The 23,260-nt window shown below is 41.2% G+C and overlaps 1 protein-coding gene across 1 annotated transcript in view; it reads left to right on the top strand.

Annotated features, from left to right (window-relative positions):
• Nucleotides 1-23,260, top strand: part of ARHGAP24 (Rho GTPase activating protein 24) — a 164,862-nt gene that overhangs the window by 25,016 nt on the left and 116,586 nt on the right. The window contains exon 3 of the mRNA XM_031066440.1: nt 21,562-21,649. Coding sequence (XP_030922300.1) covers nt 21,562-21,649 — 88 coding nt within the window. The remainder of the gene's footprint in view (nt 1-21,561; nt 21,650-23,260) is intronic.

The raw sequence follows: 23,260 nt of genomic DNA, 5'->3' as shown, positions 1-23,260 counted from the left end.
TAAATGAGAGGCTGGAGAGCTGCACCAGGGCTTCACAGCAGGTGTGGGGAGGAAGAGCTAAACTTCCAGATCTGAAATGTTGGCAGGACTTCCATTAATTTGTTAACCACTGTTCTTTACATTCTCTGTTTTCTTCAGAGGATAATTATTTGGTTGCATTATTCTGCTTGGCTCACCTTGTGAGCGCAGTGTGCATCTGCAAATAGCATTTGGGTTCAGCATTTGGCTTGTAGTGTTTTCCCACAAAAGACTTCAGCTCTGTTGTTTTTAAAACCTTCAGCAGCTCACACTAGAGCCCATAAACATATTCTCTGTGGAAGATACATGGAGAAAAAGGCTTTTCTGCAGGATGGTCTCGAAATCTTGATGCGTAGGCACTTCTAAATGAACATTTAACAGTAGAAAAATAATGTGAAAGAAGACAGTAAAATGAGTTTTAGAATAATACCCACGCTTCTCTCAAATTGGTGGCATTGCCAGCAATGGTACATGAGGCTGCTGCAGAATGAAACCAGCTAAAGGCAGCCCTGCCGCCAGTTATCCAGTGGGCTGCGTCCAGCAGGTCCCCAACACGCTGCAAACATTCAAGAAGAGCATAAAGGCTTTTTATGTAGGGTGACTGTGAATAATGGATGCTATCCAGAAAAGAATTGCTGTGCTTTGTGGAGTTTGCTAATGCCTGTGTAGTCAGCGGGAAGGTTCAATGATAGATTTCTCTATTAACTGCTTACACAGTTAATAATCCAACCACTGTGTGCACAGCAGGAGTGAGGTAGTAGAACGTCCCTCCAGAGAGGGAAACTCTGATGATCTGCTGTGGGAGATACCATGGTCAGGGCTGGGAGAGGAGAGAAAGAGATGTCTGCAGAAGTACTGGGAGACAGCCTCTGACTGGGCACCCAAAAGGTGATGTTGCAGGAAGGTAGGATTCACTCTATCTGAATCATTACAGGAAGAGATTATCTAAGGGTACAATTATCTGTCTGAAATTTTGGAAAGTTGACATAAATGGCTGCATGTCTCTCAAATAGTAGCAATGTTGCAGGCAATGCTGTTATTGCCTGCCTTCTTCAGGGGGGAGGTTTTCAGAAAGGGTTGCTGAGCTCAGACTGCCTGTGAGTCTGGCTGGGTTTTGGGCAGTGGTGAAGTTGTTGAGCTGGGGAGGAGGAACGAAGCTGTTCTTGAGAGAGTAACTCACATGTTAAGGACTGTCTGAAAAGAAAATGCTGAAGATAGTGATTTAATGGAAGGATGTTGAAGATGTGTCTTTTGATTTCCTATCTGAAGTGAAAGTGATCCTGTATGATGCTTTGAAGATCCACATTTGTGTTACTTTCAGAATGAGTCCAGTGTTTTTGAAAAAGCCTTTCTAAGAAAACCCAAATTTTTGGGACAAGCCCTTTTATATGTTGAGCCTGGTAAAAAGACTAGAAATAATTTTAGAACAGAGGCTCTAGGAACTAGGTAGGTAAGAAGCAAGCTTTGGGTTTTGGCCTTGTTTGTGTGCATAAAAGCAAAGGGCAAAACTGAGAGACACAAATAAGAATGGGGGTGAATGTCAGAATAGATCGCTACAGCTTTTCCTGCATATCAGCAAAGGGACGGGAGGAATAACCACTGGAAAAAGTCATGCTTCAGGTGAATGTGAGGAGAGTGGTCCTCTTTTCATACCTGTATTTATCCTGAGTGGCAAAAACTAGAATGCCTTTGTCACGTAGCTCTGGTGTCAAGTCCCGTTTTGAATCTTGTGCAGTGATGCAAAGCGTGCTCAGGATACAATTGTGTTTTATGATATAATTACTCCAGGTAACACTGTCCTTTCATATTCTTCCTACCCTTGTGTTGTTTAAGTGGAGTGGGAGGACAAAGTGCCAAAAAAAGTGCTTGGGGTTTGGAGGGTATTGGGGATCTTCATAAAGAACAAAAGTGTCATGGGAGAGAGAAGGGCAGGAAGTCTCAGGGTGTAGATCTGGGCAGATGTTCATCCTTAAATGACCACTTGCCCTACCAAATCCTGGCAGGTATCTGAATGAACAGCAGAGTTTCTGAGCTGTAGTTTCAAAAAGTTTTACCTATTTTCTGACTTTCAAAATAGACGAAGACTTGTGCAGTCTTTTCTGGGGAGGAATTTGGTATCCCAAAAGGAAAAGCTTAGGCTTGTGGTTTTCAGGTATTTTCAATTATCCACAGTTAGTTTTAGTGTATGGATAATTTAATAAACACTTTCTAGCTTAAAAACACTGCAAAATTACTAAAAGCAAGTAGATATAATATTTTAAATACAGTTTGGAAAGAAGATTCAATTGCATTTAGTATTTTGGAAATACACAGACGTTTGTGAGGGGCTTGTAGAATATTAGAAAAGAACTAAATGGAATTGATGATCACTCATTTAGTTCTATTCGTAGATTATGTGCACAGTAGGATGCACACGTTTGTGCACTGTGTGTGGCAATGACTTTTGTTTAAGAAAAAGCTGTGGACTCTGTCAGGGGCATGCTAAAACTTAAATAAGGTAAGAGCTCTTCAAAACTGTCAGATGCGTAAATAGAAAAAAATAGGTCCCTTAAGTCACTGGTGTTATAAAAGCTGAGACACTGATTTTTAACCTAGGTTGGGCTGTCTGTTGAGGAGAAATTGCAAATGCTAGGCTGTCTTCAGCAAGACAGACAAATAAATATCCCTGGATTTTTTTTTTTGGTTTAGCAGTACTTTATAGTGAGTTCTGGGAATTACATTTTTATTGTCGTTACTTGAGGCCTGCCTTTTTGTGGAAAGTAGAGGAAACATTCCTTCAGAAGAAGGAATGAGAAGTTTCATGCATTCAGCTCTTGCATGCATAAGCAACCTAATGAGCCCTGTGAAAATGAACAAGCAATGAAGATTTTTTTATTCACATGAAAAGAACTTGGGGACACTACAGTTAGCTTCCTAGAAGAAAAATGTCATTTTAAACCCAAGGAGTGTGTTTTGTAAGGGACAAAAAGGGTTGAACTCCCTGTGGCTCAGAGAATGGGGGCAGTGTGTCACATTACGACTCAGTGAAAATGGTATTTAATTATTGCAGCCTGGCTCTTGCTATCCAGGATATCACCATGGTGGAAATGGCCTTTCTAAACTTGCTTAGGAGCACGTAGATCTGAATGTTAAGAGCTTGGATGTGCTTTGTTGACTTCTTTATGTTGACTTCAGTGTATTCTTAGTGGGCTGGGGAGTGTTCCAGAGCTGGGGAAAACAAGTGGGGTGAGTTAGTGCTTTGGGATAATAATACCCTCTTCCACAGCATGATAGGGTGGCTGCTGGTGGTGGCAGTTCTGTGCCAGCCACCTGTGAGGAGAGCTGTAACCATTTTAAAGATGAGTAAGATGCTCTCTGTATTCTCTCTAAATTAGCAGTAAGTTGGATGTAAGCACAGCTGGCAGGAATCTGAATTGGCATTTGAAGTTTTGTAGTTCTTCACTGGAGCACTTTCCTGTCTAATGGTTGTTTCTTCGGTCTCCATTGCTTACTTCACTTACCTGTGGGAGGGAGCCCTAGGCTTTGTGTGGGGTTAACTGAAAAGAAAACTAACTGTAACTTGTTATTTCTAATTTCTTGAAAGAAACATCAACTGCCCTGTCTTGAAATAAATGAGTAAGGGTGCTGTACCATCAGCTCTGGGGCAGTAAATGTGAAGAACTTCTTGTAACTTTCTATGAGATTAGAAATTGTATTTTACTATGGAGTGTAATGATAAATTACATTGGAGCTTACACAGTGTCTCATGGAGGGAGCTGGTGACACAGTGAAATAATACATGTATCAAGTGTTTGCATATGGGCAATTATGTGAAGTGTTTTTCTAAGAGATGACATCTGTAGGAATTGTGTAATAACATTAGGATGAATGCATCAGGTGAGGTCCATCTGCTCTGGTTTTGCCTCCTGACTTTATTGGTGGCTGAGTGACTGACTCTGCCAGTATCATATGAGGTGAATGGGCTGGGAAAAATCACATGAATGTAATGGAGCACTGCCCAGATCCCTTTCTTTGCCAAAAGTATCCACTCATTTGTGGAAAAATGTGCTCTCCTAGTCTAAGCCTATGTCATAAATTAAAACGAGCCTCTTCTCATACGCATGGTTTGATAAATATTAGCACTGTGATATTAGAGGCTGATGGGTGTTCAGTTCCTGTAGATTTTCCCATCTTGGCAGGTACAGAGAATAATGAGTATTAAAAAGCAAAAATGCTTTTGATGTAATTCTGAAGTAAAAGGGGCATGGCTTTGGGGTGTTAGCATGTGCGGTGCAGGAACCTGCCCACTTCTTCTTTTTCTGAGACTTGCATTAGCACTTCTCATCACAGGATTCTTTCTGTTTTTGTGTAGGCAAATACTCCTGCTGTGCTGTTTTATCAGATTGTGAAACTGAAGCCTGGTTTCTGTCTAAAGATTAACATTCAAATTTATTAGCCATTTTTTCCAGCTTTAAAATTCTTCATTACCTTTATGGAAAGATTGTCTATCACTTAAAAGGATGGAACAGAAATTTCACTGTTGTTTTATACTGGAAGTTTCTTGGAAATATACTGAAATGTTTAATGACCTCCAAACATTTCTGTAAGGAATATATCATCCCCTGTTGAATTCAGTGGAATAATTTAATCCAACCATTAACCACAGGGTTTTTACTAGCACCTGTATGCGTTTTTCAGAAGTGTCATCTCCCTGGTCCTGTATTGCTAGCACATAGAAAATGAGTGAGCAGGTGACAGCTCCAAACAGTTCTGGATTGAGAGAATAACAGTCCCAATAAATTAGAGATGGCTTGTCACCATTCATCACCCTCAGTAGGAAATGAAGCTCAGTGGAGTAGAAGGGATGTCCTTGATTGTGGTGATGAGGCTCATGGCAGGATTCCTAAGATAACAGGGAAGTGATGGGAAGGAAGTGTTAAAAACAAGGGGAGCATTCTTCCACATGAGCCCCCTGCCCTGTGCAGAGGCAGCACAGGCACTTGGCCAGGTCAGTTCCCTTCTGGTTGGCTAACCTGAGAAAACAGAGTAGGTTTCAGACAATACTCACAGTTTGCAGGCTGTGGGGTGGCTGCTGGTTTTGCCAGATAGATTTTAGTAGGTAACTGCTGTCTTTTGTAAGGCGGTTTTGATTTTGCTTCCATTTCTACTGCACACCAGAGGCTGATGTTTTCTCACAGACTAATTCTCATTTCTTCCTATGTTTACACTGACTTGTGAAAGACTACCTCAGTAGCCTGTGGCTTCAGATTGGGAGTCAGATTGCTTTTTGCTTACTTAAAATTACTTACCTGAATGTGCAAATGAAATTTGGGATAAACTTCTGAGGGCATAGTTGATAAGTTATCAGTGTTCAGGTGAAAACAGACTATATGGAAAAAAGACTCTCCTTTCTCAGACAAGTTGAAAAAATAAAACTACAGTTCACTGCTTTATCATCTCAGCCCTGATGCTGCAGCAGATAATTAAAATACCTCAGTAAGTCATTAATGATGGAAAAAAAATATTCTTGGTTTGAAGAAAGCACGTGACCATGTGGAAATGATTCTGTATAAAACTGAACTAGTAAATTCTCACTGCCTGCTGAGCTGCCTGTCATGCTGGCTTGCAGAAAAGAGCTTGAGCTTCAGCAATGGCTTGGACTTGAAAGGGGATCTTTCAGACATTTGGATTCCCTTCTTTCTATTTCTTGATAAGATAGACATTTCTGAAAATGGTGGCTGTGTAGTAGTAGCTTTAGAGTCTGAGGACTTTGCAGAGAACTTTATTATAGTTTATTTTGCTGGGAAAATTGATGGGAGTGGGAATGAGATGAAACAAAATCGGTAGAAAAAGGTTTCCAGGCTTTATGGAGCAACTGAGGTGAGATGGAATGGTGGTGCATTTCTGCCACTGGCCATTACTCTGCTCTCCAGTCTGTGCAAGCATACTTCACAGGCTGCCACCTATGTGTTGTAAACAGCCGTGAGGAAAAGAAAAAGTGGCTGAAGGATTTCAGGTGTCAGGACTGAGCTAGCAGGAAATCAAGTTAGGCTCAGAGAGCCATTTTGTCATGGCAGAAGAGAGAGGAGGGATCTAGCAGCATACTGTGCATTATGTGCTGGGCTAGCATTACATGAGGAACAGCCAGACAGAGCTAGAGGGGCACAAATCAAATAAGAGTGACTTGGGAATTGGAAGTTTTACTTTGATGTCAGTAGCATGAGGTGCAGCACTGAATCATGGTGTCTTAATTTGATCTTTATTTTTTTCTGTGTTTGTTTCATGTTTTCAGTAAAGCATTAAGAAGTTTTAGCAGCAGCACAGGCCATATCATCACTACCTGACTTAGCCAAGACTTAAATAAATTTGTTTGGTAGATGGAGAAATAGAATATAGAAAGTGCACAGATACTGAGAAAACAGTAGGGTTTTCTTCCCTACACAAAATAAAAGCTGTCTTCCACCTTGCTTTCAAAGACCAGAAATAACCTTCTGTCCCCCAGGGGTTAGCAAGCCAACCCCCTTGTGTGTTTAAATTTTTAGAGGTGTGATGGGAGGGTTGTGGCAGTGAGCCTTGGGCGGCCACAGAGGAAGATACGGTGGGTGTACCCTCACAAGGGCTCGTTCCCCACGTGACACACGAGTAACAGTGGTGCTGTTCCTTGTAATCTCACATAATCTCTTGATCTTGTCAGATAGGAGCACTTGTGCGTTAGACTAATAATGATCAGGTCAATATGAGTGGCCTGAGAAAACCAGAATTCAAGTTTGTTCCATCCCACACTCAGTCTCAATGCTGTAAAAATTTCCAAACAATTAGGGATGATAAGCAGTTGTGTGATAATTGGTCTTTTCTACAACTTGACTTTTGTGTGGGTGATGGGCTTTTGATGATCTTCCTGTTTTCCTGTTGAAAGGGCATTTCAGCACTGTAGGAGGTCTGTGTCCATTAGAAGGGTCAAGTCATGATGACTTTTTTCTTCCTTCCTTTTATTTACTTGGATGTGGTACAAGTGTGCATGGCTTATGGAAGTAGCAAAATGAATAGCTCACAGGAGAGCCTCATTAGGCTTGAAATTAAAATAATTGAGTCCTTTTAGCGTATTAGTACTTAAGAATAGCCTTCTCTAAGTCCATTACCTCTGGGATAAAAGCTGTATTTGCAGCTGAATAAGCAGCATGTACAACATGACTTGTTGCTAGGGGAAGAGGCTTTCTTAGTTCTTTGACAGGCTTGTGTAGTAGAGAAAAACTGAATGACCTCAAACTGCATTCCTGAAATCCTCCTTACTCTTCAGTTGGCAGTCTGAAAATATTTCCATAAGTGTCCCTGGCTTTCTGGAGCTGCTCTCGTTCCCTTTCCAGCTAGGACAGTCAGTGATGTGGGAAAAGAAGTTCCTGCTGCCTGCTGAGTCCAGTTCTATGATGGCAACACTCACTTCTTTTTAATGGGTTGAACCCTGGTTTCTGTGCAGTCATTGATATGAGCCTCCATCAAGAGCCATTCCAAGTTGCTTTAAATAGGCCAAACAAGGTAAAAATGTGTTGAGAGGAATCTTGCCAGACTGCCCTTAAGCAAGACACTTAATTCTCTATCAGCAGCAAAGCACATAAAAATAATTTTGCTCTTTTAACAGTTGAAGTTTGTGACAATTGTACAGAACACAGTGCAGTAGAGAAGAAACTGAGATTGTGCTGTACTGGTTAGTGCAAGAAACTTGAATAGAGGAGTCAATGGCATTGCCTTTATATAGCTTGGATTTATCAAATGAGTCCTTTTTCTGCACTGGGAATGAGGACAGTTCAGTTTAAGAAATTGAGATTAGCAAATTCAGGAGTTTATAGTGGATGGGAGAAACAGTTTTTAAATGTTTAAGTGCCAAAAAGGGCTTGGTGGTTATTGTTCTGTCATCTGCTGTCTTACTTTCAAATGTCTGTTTGTAGCAAAGACATTGTACAAGATAGCAGGGACCAGGATGGACTGCAATTCCCTTGATACTTGTTTGGTATTAATAATGAGGAGGGACATAAACCCCAAAATCCTGACAGTGTCTATCACATGAGACTGTGTCCTTACCCATCCTTTGGATAGATGCTGTAACTTATGTAACTTTAATAATAACTTCTCAGTTTAATAATAGAGGATGAGAATCCCTCAAGTCTGGTGGTGACTGTCATTTGTTTGGCTCTCATGTTTAAGGGGCATCTTGGTCAGAAATGCTTGAAGTCTGGAATAGGTGATACCAAAGAAGTGTGTATCAGTTAAAAGGCCCTGAAACTCAGTGACAAGGACTGTGGACATAATGTTGGACAGGAGTGTTTACAGGCTTTGGTACTTGCTCTGGTTTTCTTAGATCATAAAGCCATTTGCTTTCAAAAATCATTTTCTTTATCCTCAGTTCTTCTTAGCACTCATAACTTGAAATCTTTGGGTGAATGGGAGTGCAAGCCTTGGAGGGAGGTTGTTAAATTTTGGTACAAATTTGCGTTTCAAAATGAAAACCTACTCAATCCCCTAGAGTTGGAATATTGTTAAATCAGTTGATCTTCTCTGCTTTAAAGGGGAAAGAGGAAAGAGATCTGGAGCAATCATTGATACAAACTCTTCTTAGGAGATAGAAAAGGAGGTGGCTTAGACATGAGTTTCTAATTCAGAGCAGTGGAAAAACTTTTGTTCCTTAAAAAAACCCTGCTGAAAAGAGATGGTTTCTGTGGCTTCGAATGAACTTGCTGCTGTGTGTTTGAGTGGCTGTGTGTTTATCATCTTGCAATTCGGTGGAGCTCTCAGGCTGGAGAGCTTGCACTCAAAACAGAGTGTTCCATGGGCTCCCACTTCTTGATTGGTGCTCTGACAGTGGGTCATAGCAGTAGAAATTTTGATAATTTGCTTCATTCTGCATAGCTCTAAGTCTCACTTCAGACACCTCTGATGATGTAGGCAGAAACTTAATCTGAAAAACTTCTCTATTTTAAGTTTAGGCTGTTGCTCAGTGGCACTCTCAGTTGGACTGGATATTCGTAGTATATGTATTTAAATATTTGTTGGCCTGAATACCAAGTCTTTGTGAAAAGTTCCTAGCTGGATGCATGGAGTCTGGGATGTGAGAGCCTGGCTTTTGTGCATCTGAGTGCCTACACAAATAAGTTTCTGAACAAAAATAGAAACCATAGCAGTGGTTTCCATTTCCTTTCCCTTCAGATAAATGCTGCTGAGGACAGCTGCCTAATGAAAAACCTTGGAATGGCTGAAACCTTGCCTTTCCATGAAAGCAGCCCTTCATTTCAATCCCTCATGAACCTCCCAAAACCTGCCTGTGAGTCTAGATGTCTTTTTTTTTTTGGATTGCTATGAGACAGCAGCAGGGTGCCTGCTGTCTGCTTTCCCTGGGGTATCCATCCAGCCATGTTGAATGACTCAGCCAGTTTGTGTTCAGTACTTCTTTGACTATTGTAGATCTAAAATGTACAAAATACCTAAGTTAGAAGGGAAACTAATGGAGAGAGCACCAAAGCTATAAATATGAGATGCTGTTTGTCAGAATTGATGCTAACATTTTTACAACATGGTTTGATTGATGTAACACTTCAAAAGCAGCCTTGATCAGGATGCTTTTGTGAGCAAGATAATTTATCTCAGTAAATGCATTCACATAAATGTTTTAAAATGAAAGGCATGATAAATCTGTCTAGAACCTGCACACAATAGAGCTGCCAAACCTGCCACCTGTTAAAGCTTTTAATGAACTGTTCTGTATTTAACAGAAAAAGTGTAATTAATGTTGTCACTTTCCTTTGCTGAGATTTCCCTTATCTCAGGCACTCTGAGATATCATGTAGCAAATGCTTCTGAGTGGAGCTGCTCTGGTGTTGCTCTGGTGTTTTAATTAGAATTCAAGCAAACCAGTGAAGAAGCCATTAAATCTTAAATGTGGCTTTTGTGCAGCATAGCCACAAGGTCATGGGCCTTTTGTCCAAAGCCACGGGGAGACCGTGTTTTGTTGGGAGTCAAAGGATGCCCAGCCTCATGTTTTGTTGTTAGGTTAATGGGAAAGTAGTTGCTCTGGATTTTCTAAATGGAAGATGATGTTTCTCAGAGTAAACCAAAAATGTACCAGGATGTTATGTTTCCATGTGTGTGAGAGAAAGCCTTTGAGTGCATTGAGACAGGTTGGTGGAGGTTTTTCTGTAGTGGGTGGGAAAAGTATTCAGAAGTCTTTCTCCGTCCCTCTTGTATACCCTCTTTAGGTACTGCAAGGCTCTTAGAAGGTCTCCCCAGAACCTTCTCTTCTGAGAAACCCCAACAGGATGCTTTTTCCTGTGTTCTTCAATGAATTCCCACTCTTCTTTTTTTCATCCAGAAGCATACTGGATGCTCGCTGTGTAGGTCCTTGATTGACTTTAATTTACTGTGGATGTGGAGGACATTTCTGGCTGAGTAAACAATACTCAGCTTTTAGTTAAGCTGTGCAATGATCATTCTGAAGCTCACTGATGTTGCAGAAGGGCAGAAAGGAGCTAGAAAAAGTTAAAGCAGTGGGTAAGGAGGTAGAATAGCAGGGGAAAAAGCGGTGTAGAGATTTGTGAGGTACATGGGCAAAGTTGGGAGCAAGATCAGTAATAGCCATTGGTGGAAGCACTGGCATTGTAAAATTGTACCCTTTAAAAATAGTAATGAAATATCATTGATTACCTTCATTGTGTGTTCTGGCTTCCGGAAGCAGCCTGTGAAAGCATCCTCAAACCAGTGACTCAAGTGGATATTAGAATTCAGAAGTTTTTCTGTTTTTCTTTTGGCTCGGTTACGTTTTGTCCCATGAGATAAAACAGAGTGGTAGTTTTCAGAAACTGCTATAAACTTGAGACTCCCTTCTTTTTCTTGCCACGTCCTAATTCATGGGTACCTGGGCTTCCCATGATGATCCCAGCTCCAGCTGGAGTCACTATTCTCTGTAGCTGTGAGCATGCCAGAAAATGGGGCCACTTCTGGTTCAGCTCCAGAGTAAAGTTTTCACTTGCATATTGGTGGGCTGACTAATTTGACATGTTTGCCCTGTGTTTTCACTTTGGAGAAAGCAAATGCGCAACAGAAATAAATGTGCATCTAGAAATGCTTAAAGCTTCTGGAGCTGTGTCTCAAAAAAAAACCAGATTCCAAAGTGTTGACAGCAGATGACTGGTATGAACTACTTTTTCTTAATAGTTGGAAGAAAGGCCCCTTTTCAACAATAACTCCAGGCAGGGAGCAGTTCAGTGGCCAGAATATTCCTGTGTTTGCCAGAAAACCTGGAGTTTTGTTTCTGTTCACCTGCTGTGTAGACACTGCTTGTTTTCTCCTCTTCCATAAACAGTATTTTGTCCTCTTGCTTTTGTAAAGGCTTCTGTAGTTTCTCCTGAAGACCCTGAAGGCCTTCATGGTCACTTATATTTTGATAACTTATTAAAATAGCAACATGGAATCTAAGGTATTTATATTAATACTGTTGGAACAGAGCAGCTGCTGGAGTGCAGTTAATAATGCTGGCCTCCAGTCACCCTGAATCCATTTTTATTCCAGACTGTCTGGCACTCTGCAGGATACACCCCCCTCAGCAGGTCTGCAGAAAGCTTGTCACACTGTCCTGGGGAAAAGCAGATAAATGATGGTTTGATATTTAAGTCTGTAAAATTTTAGAAAGCTGTAGTAAGCCCACGTACACTCAGTTGTTCTTGCTGTACGTTTACAGAATGTTGCAAAATACCTTTGATGGTGGTACTCAGAGAAGAGTGTAAAAATCTAGAATATGAGAGTCTTATTTATTCTCAGTGAAGTAAGTGCTATTTTGAGACAGCATAGTCTTGAAAAATATTGGCTATTTTAAAAAGATATCTCTAATTAAAAAGGCCAGCCTCCCTACAGACCCTGGTAAGGTGCAGGAGCAAGTCCTTCTGGAAACTTTCACATACAGAAGGAGCAGCTCTATGGCTCAGCTTTGGCTTTGGTGTGGTCTCCCATAGTGTCCTTACAGCCAAACTGCTGAGATAAAAGATGGAAAGGTGGACTTTTTTCTCCATGGTTATCCTTTAAATATAGATATGTCTTGTCCTATGAATGTGTGATTTTAATCACGTGCCTGGTAAATTCCTCCTGGAGTAGCAGACTGTCAAAAGAGATATCCAAGGGTAAACAATAGGCCAGTTAAACTGGCACTGACAGGAATTGTTTGTGGTGGTCCTTGAGTGGTTGTTGCCTTACCCTAGGTTGGTATTGTGATCCACATCATTTCATGGAGTTGAATTGATGTCAGCAACTTGCCACAGCTTGAAATAGTTCTGAGTGTGCATTGTGCCAGTTGGAGATTATGAGGAAACCACGTGTACACAAAAAACCCTCACCCTAACTTGTGCAAGCAGAATTGCAGAAATGTGCATGTATTCTGCACAATTGAACTGATTCACTGGTACTTGACTTGACCTAAACCAGTTCCTCCTAAACTCTGCCTTGATTTTGTAGTTACTTAAATTGGGGATTGTCTGGCACCTTTTCTTACATAGCTTGTAATTTAAGCCTTGTTCTCAAAAAACATGTTACTAATACACTAATAAGACTAATAATGAGCAGCTGTGTCTCATACAGAGCTGTAAAAGTATGTGATTCTGATCAGTTATAAAAATGAAACTATCCAAGAATTCTAGTGTCGAATTAGAAACAGGTATCACAGAATGAATGAAGCAAATGAAGATGCTGAACTAAAAGTAAAATGTGGAAGTACCTACTGCACACAGATGGTACTGCAGGAGAAGTAATTTGTAACCAGAGAATCGGAGTTTTCCAGTTGTGCTAATTGTTTAGGTGGCACCTATTTTGTGTAGATAGCACAAAAGACATGACCCTGGTCTCCCCCTGAGATAGGATCACTGCTACTTAATGTAATCCCTTAAACAAGTATCAACAGAGTTCCCTACCCAGATGCCAGAAAGCTAAATGAACTATTAAATGTGTGATTGTGGTATTTGTAGTGTAGTAGCACTTTATAAGCTGTGCTCATAGGCAATTTACTATATGGATTAAATATAAACAATGTATATAGATGTTAAAGCAACAGGCAGTAATGTCATTAAAACCCTTGCAAACCAAATAGATAATCCTTGCCATTAACATCTGAAATTTTTCCATGTGAAACTGAATTTTTTTCTTCCCATAAAAAACTGCAAGATAATAACTTAGATTTAGGTAGATTTCCCTGTAATGTTCTTGCTAGACAAAAGCTGACAAGAGTATTTGCACAGGAGAAAAACTGATTTTGGTGGTATTGTGGTCCTATTTCCATGTCTCTCTGCCACCCTTTTTATGCTGTAAAAGTTGCACTTTATGTGTAATTTTTAGGAAATCTCCAGCAACTTCAACCTTTACTTTGACATGGAGATTAATTGTCCTAGGTGGGATAGTTGGCCATATATAGATTTCCTGGAAAAAACATAGAGTTGGCCTTGTCCCATGGATCCAGCCTGTTCAGATCCCTCTTCAGAGTCTTCCTACTCTCCAGCAGATAAACACCACTTGTAGCCATCTGCCAGCTGGATTTAACTCCATTTACACCATTCTCTGTGCTCAGCCATCCAGGCAGCCTTTTAACCCAGCAAAGAGTGCCCCCATCCAAGCCAGGAGCAACCAGTTTCTCCAGGAGAATGCAGTGGGAAACGGTGTCAAAGGTTTTATTAATGTCTTAGATAAACATCCACAGCCCTTTCCTCACGCATTAAGGGGGTCTCCTTGTGATAGAGGGAAACCAAGTTAGCTGACCTGCCTTTCATAAATCCATGCTGGCTGGTTGTGTTCCCAAGGAAGGGATTGAGTACATCAGCCTTTTCTTCGTCCTCTGTCACTACATTTTACCCCACATCCAGTAAAGGGTGGAGGTTTTCCTTAGCCCTCTTTTGTTGCTAATGTATTTGTACAATCATTTTTACAGCAGTAGCGAGATTAAATTCTAGTTGAGCTTTGGGCCTTCTAATTTACTCTCTGCATAATCTCACCACATCCTCCTAGACCTCCTAAGTTGCCAGTCCCTGCTTCCAAAGATCATAAACTCTCCTTCATTTTCCCTCTCTGCCAAAGCTCTCTGTTTACCCACGTCTTCTTCACCATCTTGTCTTTGGCACATGGGGACAGCCTGCTTCTGCATCTTTAAGATTTCCTCCTTGAAAAATGTCCAGCCTTCCTGGACTCCTTTGCCCTGCAGGAATGTCTCACAAGGGCCTCAGGTCAACCAGACTTCTAAACAGGCCAGTGTGTCTCTCACAGTGTTGCTGTATCTGTCCAGATTGTCACTGGAGAGCTTTGTGTATAAATGAGAGGTCATATTGGAAATTTTCCTCTTATCAAATTTTATCCTTTTGGGCAATAATTGCTTTGTTTTGACCTAGATATTCTCAGGACTGGAAGTTGGTCAATTCCCTTTGCAGAAGAGATCTGTAAAGCGGGACTTGGTCCTTTGTGTTCTGATGCCTTATTGGCTTTTTATCTTGGGAGAATCGAATTTTATCTAATTAAAAGCTGAATTAGTGTTTATCTAATTAAAAGGTGAATTTCTTACTGACCAGAGCTATTGAAAATATTTTTTCTGTAATAAAAATACCTAAAAATTCATTAGTGCCCAGTTCTATTTTTGTGTGTTGATCAAAATTTAATGACCATTGTGAAGCCTAATTTTATCAGAACTTCCTGTGTGCATGTAATAATGCTCTTAGCTTGTATTCATGAGTTCTTAAACTCAGTGCATTCTGAATTTATTTAAGGCATCTTTTTTTTTTCTTTGCCTTTGGAAAATACCAAGTAATGTTTCTGTGAGTAATATGGAAACTGCAGAGTGGGATCCACAGGAAGGCGCCTCCTGCCCCTGAACCCTGTGATCTGTCCCCTTCTCTTCTCTTACCTGAGCTCAGTCTTATCATAGCTGTTTCTTCTCTCTTGCCCTTACTAGAGAAATCAAAACCATAAGCATGCAGTATGGATCCAGCCTCTGGGTTTGGGCAAACTTAAGTTTTTGTGCTGTCAATAGCTTAATTTGGGATGAGCTTGCTTTCTCTTATGGGACAAATAAGGGAGTTTTTTGCCTAGTGGCTGCTCAAGCCAAGATTGCTTCATTCTTGAGGAAAGAAGTTTCTCTCAAGCAGAGAAGCACTCAACCATGAAGTGAAATGTCTGGCAGGAGAGAAGGAGAAAAATCTTTAAAGAAACTGTAATCACATAGTAATGAAACTGTCAGTTCTATCTCTCCTGTCAGAATAAATGTTTTGGTGCTCCCTATCAGGCAAATGGTAGAGATGCTATTCCCGACCATGGGAAGGAATTTACCTTTTTTATTTTTTAATATTAAGCTATCAGGTAGGTTTGAACATTGCTTTAAGTAAAGGAAAAAAGATCTCTCTAGGCTCCTGTTTGCAGAGCTTCTGAGAACTAAACAATAGTTCTCATTCTTCAACAGAAACAAACTCTAAAAATGTATTAACTTAGTGGGACAAGAAAATGTCAAATGCAATGGTATTTATGCCAGAAAAAAGTATGCTGTGTAATAGCTTAATTTCATCCAACCAACCCTGGTTTGGTGGTTTGGTTTTTGTGGTTTTTTTTGTAATTTCTCTTTCCTTCTCTTCATTCCTGGCATGTTATCCTCTAAAATCTGAAAAGTCACCCCCAGCAATTGTTTTCTCCTTGTACATATTGCAAAACTATAAAGGGCTGCAATAACTACAAGCCAAGGCGTGTATCACCTCCTGCAGTAAATATACTTCTTTCAGTGCTTTAGTTCCTTAAGTGGTGTAAAAATCCATTCTTATGATAAAAATAAAAAATTTGCACTGACCCAGGGTTTGGAGCCAGCTGCAGAACTTGCTCAGGCCCAGTTTGAAATACAGATATTTCTGTGTAGGCAGTCAGATGAAAGGGCTGGCTTTCAGAGTTGCTGTGCCCTTTTGCAGCAAGTGATTTCACTGGGATCTTGGAAATGAATTGTAATGGTGGAAGTAGAGCTGAGTTTTTAAAAACCACTGCAGTCAAACTGCTTGTGGTGAGCATAGTGCAGGTTTCATTCATTACTGACCTCAGTATGTGTGGATTTGTGTCTGTAGGCTCTTGGGCAGTGCAAAGGGCTCACTTGGACTTGAGATCTGTTTTTGTGGTAGCTTAAAAGGAGAAGCAGCAATGGGAGGAACAAGAGTTTAAAAATAACTGATAACTTGCATGTGCTTTCTCCTTCTTTGCTATGCATCACTTATTTATGAATTCATAGGTGTGCAAGTCTGCATATACATGTAGAAACATACTTGTGTCATGTATTTAATTTACATTCATTAACAGCCTTCTCTGTGAAATACAGTAGATGCCTTTCTGGTGGTGACCTTGTAAATACTAGTGATGTTGAGAGGATTATTCACTAAAAGTATTTTCAGTTTTTTTTCAGATGGCATTTTTCAGTTTAAGATGCCATCTGAGCTTAAGTCCACTGTTGTTCCAAAGTTTGACAGCTTGGACTTTGCAGAAACAGCAACAGTGACAAAAGAAACCAGAGAACACTGCTGTGTTGGATGTGGCTGTGAGTCATACGGAAGACACAAGTACCCAAAGATTCCTTCTGCCTCTTCATCCCCTCCATCAGCTGCCTCTTCCCTGGCTGATGATCTTCCCGCCTCTCTGAGAGCTAATGTGATGAGTTTTCCATGAAACCACAAAAACAGATATGTAACTAAAAAGCACCTAACTTAAAAGTCAAAGTGGAGTTCAGTGATCTTTGATAAATAATCAAAGCTGGAAGGACAAGAAGAACATCTGATGTAACTGCTGGTACTCTGTACTTCTCATCCTTTTTTAAGGGGTAGCAGGACAAACTACAGCAGGCAAATAGCCCTGGGGGGGAAGTGTATTAGGATAAAACCTGAAAACATTATTTTGGCAAGAAAGCACTTAATTGCCTCATGTCTCTATGTGCTTTTTGAGAAAAATCCATCCAGATGTATTTAAAATCATGTATTTGTCTTCACATCTACCAGTCAGGATATTCAAAATTCCTTGTACCATAAGCTTTCTTGGGTGAAACCTGGTATCTCCTGGACAAGGTGGTAAGTCTGCTTCAGGAAACTGAGTTGAAATAAGGCAGGGGAGATGTACCTAGGGAAGGGTAATGGAGCAGAGCTAGCAGGAGGCCCAGGGTCACTTCCCTGGTGCAGAGTGTCACACGGAGCGTGCAAACAGAAGCACCATCTGTCAGCTGCTCCTCATGAAACACTTGTGCGGTGGCCATCCTGTCTCCTCTTCCGTGCTTCCTCCTGAAGTTCAGCTGCTGAATGGTGCTGGAAGTGTTTTCAGGGACCAGCATGGGATAAAACATCTATTTGAGCAAGACTGTGTCATGCTGTGAGACTAATCCAAAGTAGATTGATGTCATTCTTGCTGCACTACAGTGTTTTGTCAAGCACTTAGTTAACGGAGCAGATTTTTTTTCTCAAGTTAAACGCTTGTTTATGCAGATTTTTGATTTTAGCAAATGTGTTGCTCTGCTGTTTAGATCTTTGGCTTGAAGCAACAGTGTGCTATAGAAAAATCTTTGTGTGTGTGAGAATCTCCTTTGAAAGTGGGCTTGTTATTCTGTTAGCGAAAAGGCCAATGCTTCTTGTGCAATTCAGATTTCTCCTGCGTGCTGTGAGTCATCCTGAATGCTCAGCTAGAGAAGCAGAGCTGCCTTGGTAAGGACAGAAGTGTTGGAAATTGAAAAATAACTCGGGCATACTGCAGCAGGAGCTCTGCAAAACACTGCTGATTTGGTGGAGGCACAGCCTGCAAACAGAATGGCAATGGGAGCCAGGAGAGACTTGGGTCGGGGCCACATTTTCCTCCCACTTCCCTTTTTCCTGTATTTCTATATAGAAATGTCTCGATTCCTGGTGGCACCATGCTGTTTTTTTGGAGTTTTTTTGGGGTTTTTTTGGTTTCTTTTGTTTTTGAAAGCAAAGTATTCATCTGCTCCAGTCTGCAGTCTTGGGTTGAGATTTTTAAGATATTTTGAATGATCTGAAGACTTTGATGTGAAGCATTATGAAGCTGCCTCATTGTGGAACATTTGCATGCACACATGGCACTGACAGCCAAGTTAAACATGTATTTCCTCTGGAAATCACCTTCCTCTTTTGTATGCAAATTACTGTCTTGTTGGGTGTCTAAGGCTATCTGGTTGCTTTTCTCCTACTTCTCCCTGGAATTGGGTACTCAAGGTAGAAAGCAGAGCTTGAATTTGTTGAAGCTTTGCAACTAACTGATATTCCATACTCATGGGACTCTCCAGGCTGTAAGGATAGGCCTCATGTTGCACCTTAAGAGCCCAGAAATGCAATTGAGCAAGGGGACCAACAGTGATCTGGTGACCCTGTTTGTATCAGATACCCCACAGCTGGGGCTTTGTTACAGTAGAGATGTGTTCCCTGGGCATCAGCTGCTGTGAAACTCAACAAAGTGACACTCCAGACAGCCTCAGTGCCGTTATGTAGACAGCTACAAAGCTTGGCAAGGGGGAAGTGTTGCTGTGTGGTGAAGGCAGACAGATGGGTGTGAAAGCAGACAGAATGGGAAGTGAGAGAGCTGCAATTGCTCTCTTAATGCTTTCTCCACTGGAGTTGGGCACCCAGGTGCATGTTGCACAAACAAAACTATTTTTTTTAAATTTTAAAAAACCCCTCGCATATGTATATTGAAGCATTTCGTGTGCACTGATATTTGCAAAATAGTTCTGGAAATAGTGAAATAAAATCACCACTTGAGGACATTTTCTTTATAAACTATGGCAATACCCTGTATGTATGGTGTTACTGTCTGCTTTCTCTTAATATGAACTTAGCTATTGTGTGTGGCTTTAGGCTTTACATTTTAGTAGATGGAATAGGTTTCATCTGTGAAACGAAGGCACTAGTGTTATAAATAAAACACTTTTGTTTCTATGTTCTCAAGAATCTGTCATTAGGAGAGCTCCCTGTAAATGGTAAAAGAGTTTTGCATTAAAGAATCAGAGAACATTACACTGTAATGAGTCTGCAGCGTGCCTGTTGCTAATGAGTTGACAGCAAAGTTCAATGCAGTTTTCATTTACTATCTCATGAATTGATTTTAGTTTACAGTGCTGTAGGCTAGGTGTCATTAATTTTGTATTTTTGTTCAATTGAGTAGCAAGACCTGTGATTGGCTTGAATATATTGTGTGCCCTCAATGGTGCAAGCTCTCAGGACGGTGAAACTCCAGCATGAAGAGTGATCTGCTCATCTAGTGTGCTGGGTGGAACTTCTTCTGCATAAAACCAGCTCAATCTGAGAGTGGGAAATAAAGTCTTATACCAGTCTTAATGGTCTGTTACACAGGACAAAAACACATGTAGTTAAAATGCCTTTTAGAGATTCTTACTCCCAGGCTCCCATAAGTCTCAGAAAAATGTATTCCTTATATTTCCTGTGTTTTCTTTAGGTGTTAATATGAGAATTTGAACTGTACTGTGACTTATGTTTTCCTGTTCACATAATCATTTTTGTTTATGATATTTTGGCGGCCTAATAACGTATTTCAGAGAAGACTTTGGAGTGACATGTGTTAAGGGGTGCTGCTTGTGGCAGGAATGAAGGAAGACCACTGAATGGGGCTGTTGGACCAAGGCACTTAATGCTTATGATACATTTGTATATGCAGTGAGTGGGGACATCTGCCCATGACTGCTAATACCTGCTGCTTGTTCCACCTCAGCAGAAAGCTGTGCTGCTTCAGCAGCAAGCATCACAGTGTTTCATGGGGGTGATTCCGTATGTTCTGACAAAATCTGCTTCATCTGCTTTCAGCAGCAGCAAGCATCACAGTGTTTCATGGGGGTGATTCCGTATGTTCTGACAAAATCTGCTTCATCTGCTTTCAGCAGCAGCAAGCATCACAGTGTTTCATGGGGGTGATTCCGTATGTTCTGATGAAATCTGCTTCATCTGCTTTCAGCAGCAGCAAGCATCACAGTGTTTCATGGGGGTGATTCTGTATGTTCTGACGAAATCGCTGTGCGCTCTCTTCGCCTTCCTGTGATGACACTGTTCTTGCTGGCACACAGCACTGACAAGTTGGTACAGAGCCCAGACTCCACATCAGCTGGAACAAATACTTATTTTGTGAAATGTTTGTTCCCTGTTCTTTCAGGTGACTTTTTCCTGTCGTTTTGTAGGAATTCCTTTGTGAGAAAACTGTAGTGTTTCACCTTGTCTCTCGACTTCCCAATAATTGTAAATGGTTCTGCTTGTAATGAAGGTTCTAGGTCATAACAATGAATACTGGATAGCAAAATTGATGTTTTTCATGTACAAGGATATCTTTAGGGCTGTTTAAATGAGGGGTCTGACATATTTGGGCATTTGGTTGAAACTACTATGGAAAATAGTGCTTCATGTTGGACTCAATGATCTGTCAGGGGATAAGGACCTTTCTTGATGTATTCTGTGTTTAAGATGTGTAAGTTAAGTAAGTTGTTTACTTTGGAGATGGGGGCCCCATTATGCCATAATTGCAGAATATTACTAAGTAGGTGTTATCTCCTATTAACAATGGTGAAGAGCTTGTCCCTAATACAATTCCTAGGATGCTGCTCTGAAAATTTATCCCTGGACAGCCATCCCAGCATAATTTCGTGGAGGAGTGCCTGCTGATGGGGGTTGAAATGGTACTGGGAGGAGCTGTAATTTCTAAAAATGAAAAAGACCTCTCAGAGGAAAGGCGTGGTCTATCCATGCCACATGTCAGCAGACCAAAGAGGGAATAAGCTGTGTCTTCAACACAGCCCCAGAAATGTTTTGAGGGTTACAGGTGTTGTTTTTGTCTTTGGATGTTACTAGAAGTATGCACAGCTAAAATTCTCCACCTGTCTCAAGGTAGTAAAGTTGTAATAAAGGCTACCAATGCCCATCACAGAGATTTTCTGACATCTCTTTGCCTGCAGCAAACACATGTTTGGGCAGGACTCTCTCTGTGCCTGCTGTGGCTTAGCACCAGCAGCCTGGCATGCTGCAGCCACTGGGTGGGAGTGGGATGTCTTCCTTCTATTGCTTCCCTGGGATGCTATGGGAAAAGGGTCCAGGGCAGGAACTGGGTATGCACCCCACAAACTGAGGGTCCTCTTCTATCCACACCCCCTTTGGCTTCAGCCAAGAAGCCTGGCTGGTGCATTCACCAGCCTCACACATGGAACTTCCTAGCTCTTCACTACTCCTTGCTTTTAGGTCTCGACTTTTCCCTGCAGAACAGTGGGATTGGTACATGTGATAAGTACAAAAGTCTGCATGGTACCAAATACCCAAGAGATTAAAAAAACTTAAAGCTGTTGTCAAAAGCCTCAGTTAATTAAAGTGATCTGTGATGTTGGCTTTTGGGATAATCCCTCCTCAATCTCACTTTGGAAATCAGCTGCTCAGGTGTTTACAGTGAAAAATTCATGTTTAACCCAGTCCAAAAAGAAGAGGCATTAGTCTGTCCAAGTATGGCAGCAGTTTTAATCCCATGTTTGTTGTTACTTTTTTTCTTTAGGGCACCATCTTTCTGCCTGGCAACAGAGTAATTGAGCATCCCTGCAATGAAGAAAGTCCAGGAAAGTTCCTTTTTGAGGTTGTTCCAGGTAGGATATTCTACTCCTTATCAAAAGCCTTTGCAATTTGTCCTCAGTGACAAATGGCCACATCTCTTCTGCCAGAACAGAAGCTGAAAGTGATTAATGATTCAATTTAAGGGGAAAAAAAGGTTTAATTTGTTAATATGGTGGTTCATAATTTTTTCATTCATCCCCAGGCAGCACAGGAAAAGGATGTGTATTTTATTTGTCAGTGTAAAGCAGAATTCCTCAGGGCAAGGAGGTGCCAGGTCCTGCTCTTGGATCACAACAGCCCCATGTGGCATTGTGGTTTGGCAGCAGAGTGGCTGGAAAACTTCCCTGCAGAAAAGGACCTGGGGTGCTCAACAGCAGCTGGACATGAGCCAGCAGTGCCCAGGTGGCCAAGAAGGCCAGTGGCATCCTGGCCTGGATCAGCAGCAGTATGGCAAGCAGGAGCAGGGCAGGGATTGTCCCCCTGGACTTGGTGGGAGGAGGGGCCCACCTTGAGTGCTGTGTCCTGCTCTGGGCCCCTCACTAAAGAAAGTCACTGAGGGGCTGGAGCGAGCCCAGGAAGGGCAGTGGAGCTAGGGAAGGGCCTGGAGCGCCGCTCTGAGGAACAGCTGGGGGTGGTTTCTCCTGGAGAAAGGGAAGCTGGGTGGAGACCTTATTTCAGGTAACAAGTGACAGGATGAGAGGAAATGGCCTCAAGTTGCACCAGCAGAGATTTAGATTAGATATTGGGAAAAACTGCTTCACTGAAAGGGTTGTCAGGCATTGGGACTTCCTTGTGGAAGGGAAGTAGGGGAGTCAATCATACCTGGAGTTATTTCAGAGATTTACAGATGTGATGCTGAGGGACATGGTTCAGTGGTGGATGTTGCAGTGTTGAGTTAATAATTGGACTTGATTTTAAGCATTTTTTTCCAAACTAAAGAATTCTGTTTCCCACGTCCTGTCGGCCCAGTGTATTTATTCCATATGTTCTGTTAATCCCAGTATTAGTTTTTAAATTGCCTCCTATCATGGCTGTTCAGAAGGGGAAATAGATGGTAATGTCTGTTGTTCTTGTTTTTAAACTGTCTTACCATCAGGGCACAAATGTAGTTGTGTTCACTGATGTGTCAAGTTATAATAAATTGAAAAAGTGTAATAAATAAGAAGTAGACTTCAAAGCTTGATTGTGAAAGCCATGGGCACAAGGGATTGTTATGCAAAGACAGCCAGTGTGGTATCTCTGAGGTTTAATACTCACCCCAATCTTGAATCAACCCGATTTGAAAAGTTTCTCACTGTCTCCCCTCAAAGTCACTTTTTTATATGTTCAAAATATTGAAAGAAACCTGTTTATTAGCATTGCAAGTCTGGAGTCGACTAAAATCTTGTTTCTGTTGGAAATTAAGAGAATTCTCCATGTCCTGATTTATATGACACCTTAACCTGTCTGATAATGCTGACCCTGGGGATGCTTATCCTTCATGACCAAGTTAAGAGCATGCTTCATTTCCCAAAGTGTTTATTACACCACCTTTCCATAAATTCAAGTTAATAGTAATTTGTACTTACTTTTGAGCTGAGTTCAGTATTTATCTGGAGCATCCCTGAGAATCAGGTAGGCTTTTTTTGTTTTGTTTGTTTTCA

This window comes from Geospiza fortis, unplaced genomic scaffold (genome assembly GCF_000277835.1).
Source record: "Geospiza fortis unplaced genomic scaffold, GeoFor_1.0 scaffold11, whole genome shotgun sequence".
Classification (NCBI taxonomy): domain Eukaryota; kingdom Metazoa; phylum Chordata; class Aves; order Passeriformes; family Thraupidae; genus Geospiza; species Geospiza fortis.
The sequence above is the reverse complement of the archived record's forward strand: the minus strand, read 5'-3'. Positions and strand labels throughout refer to the sequence as shown.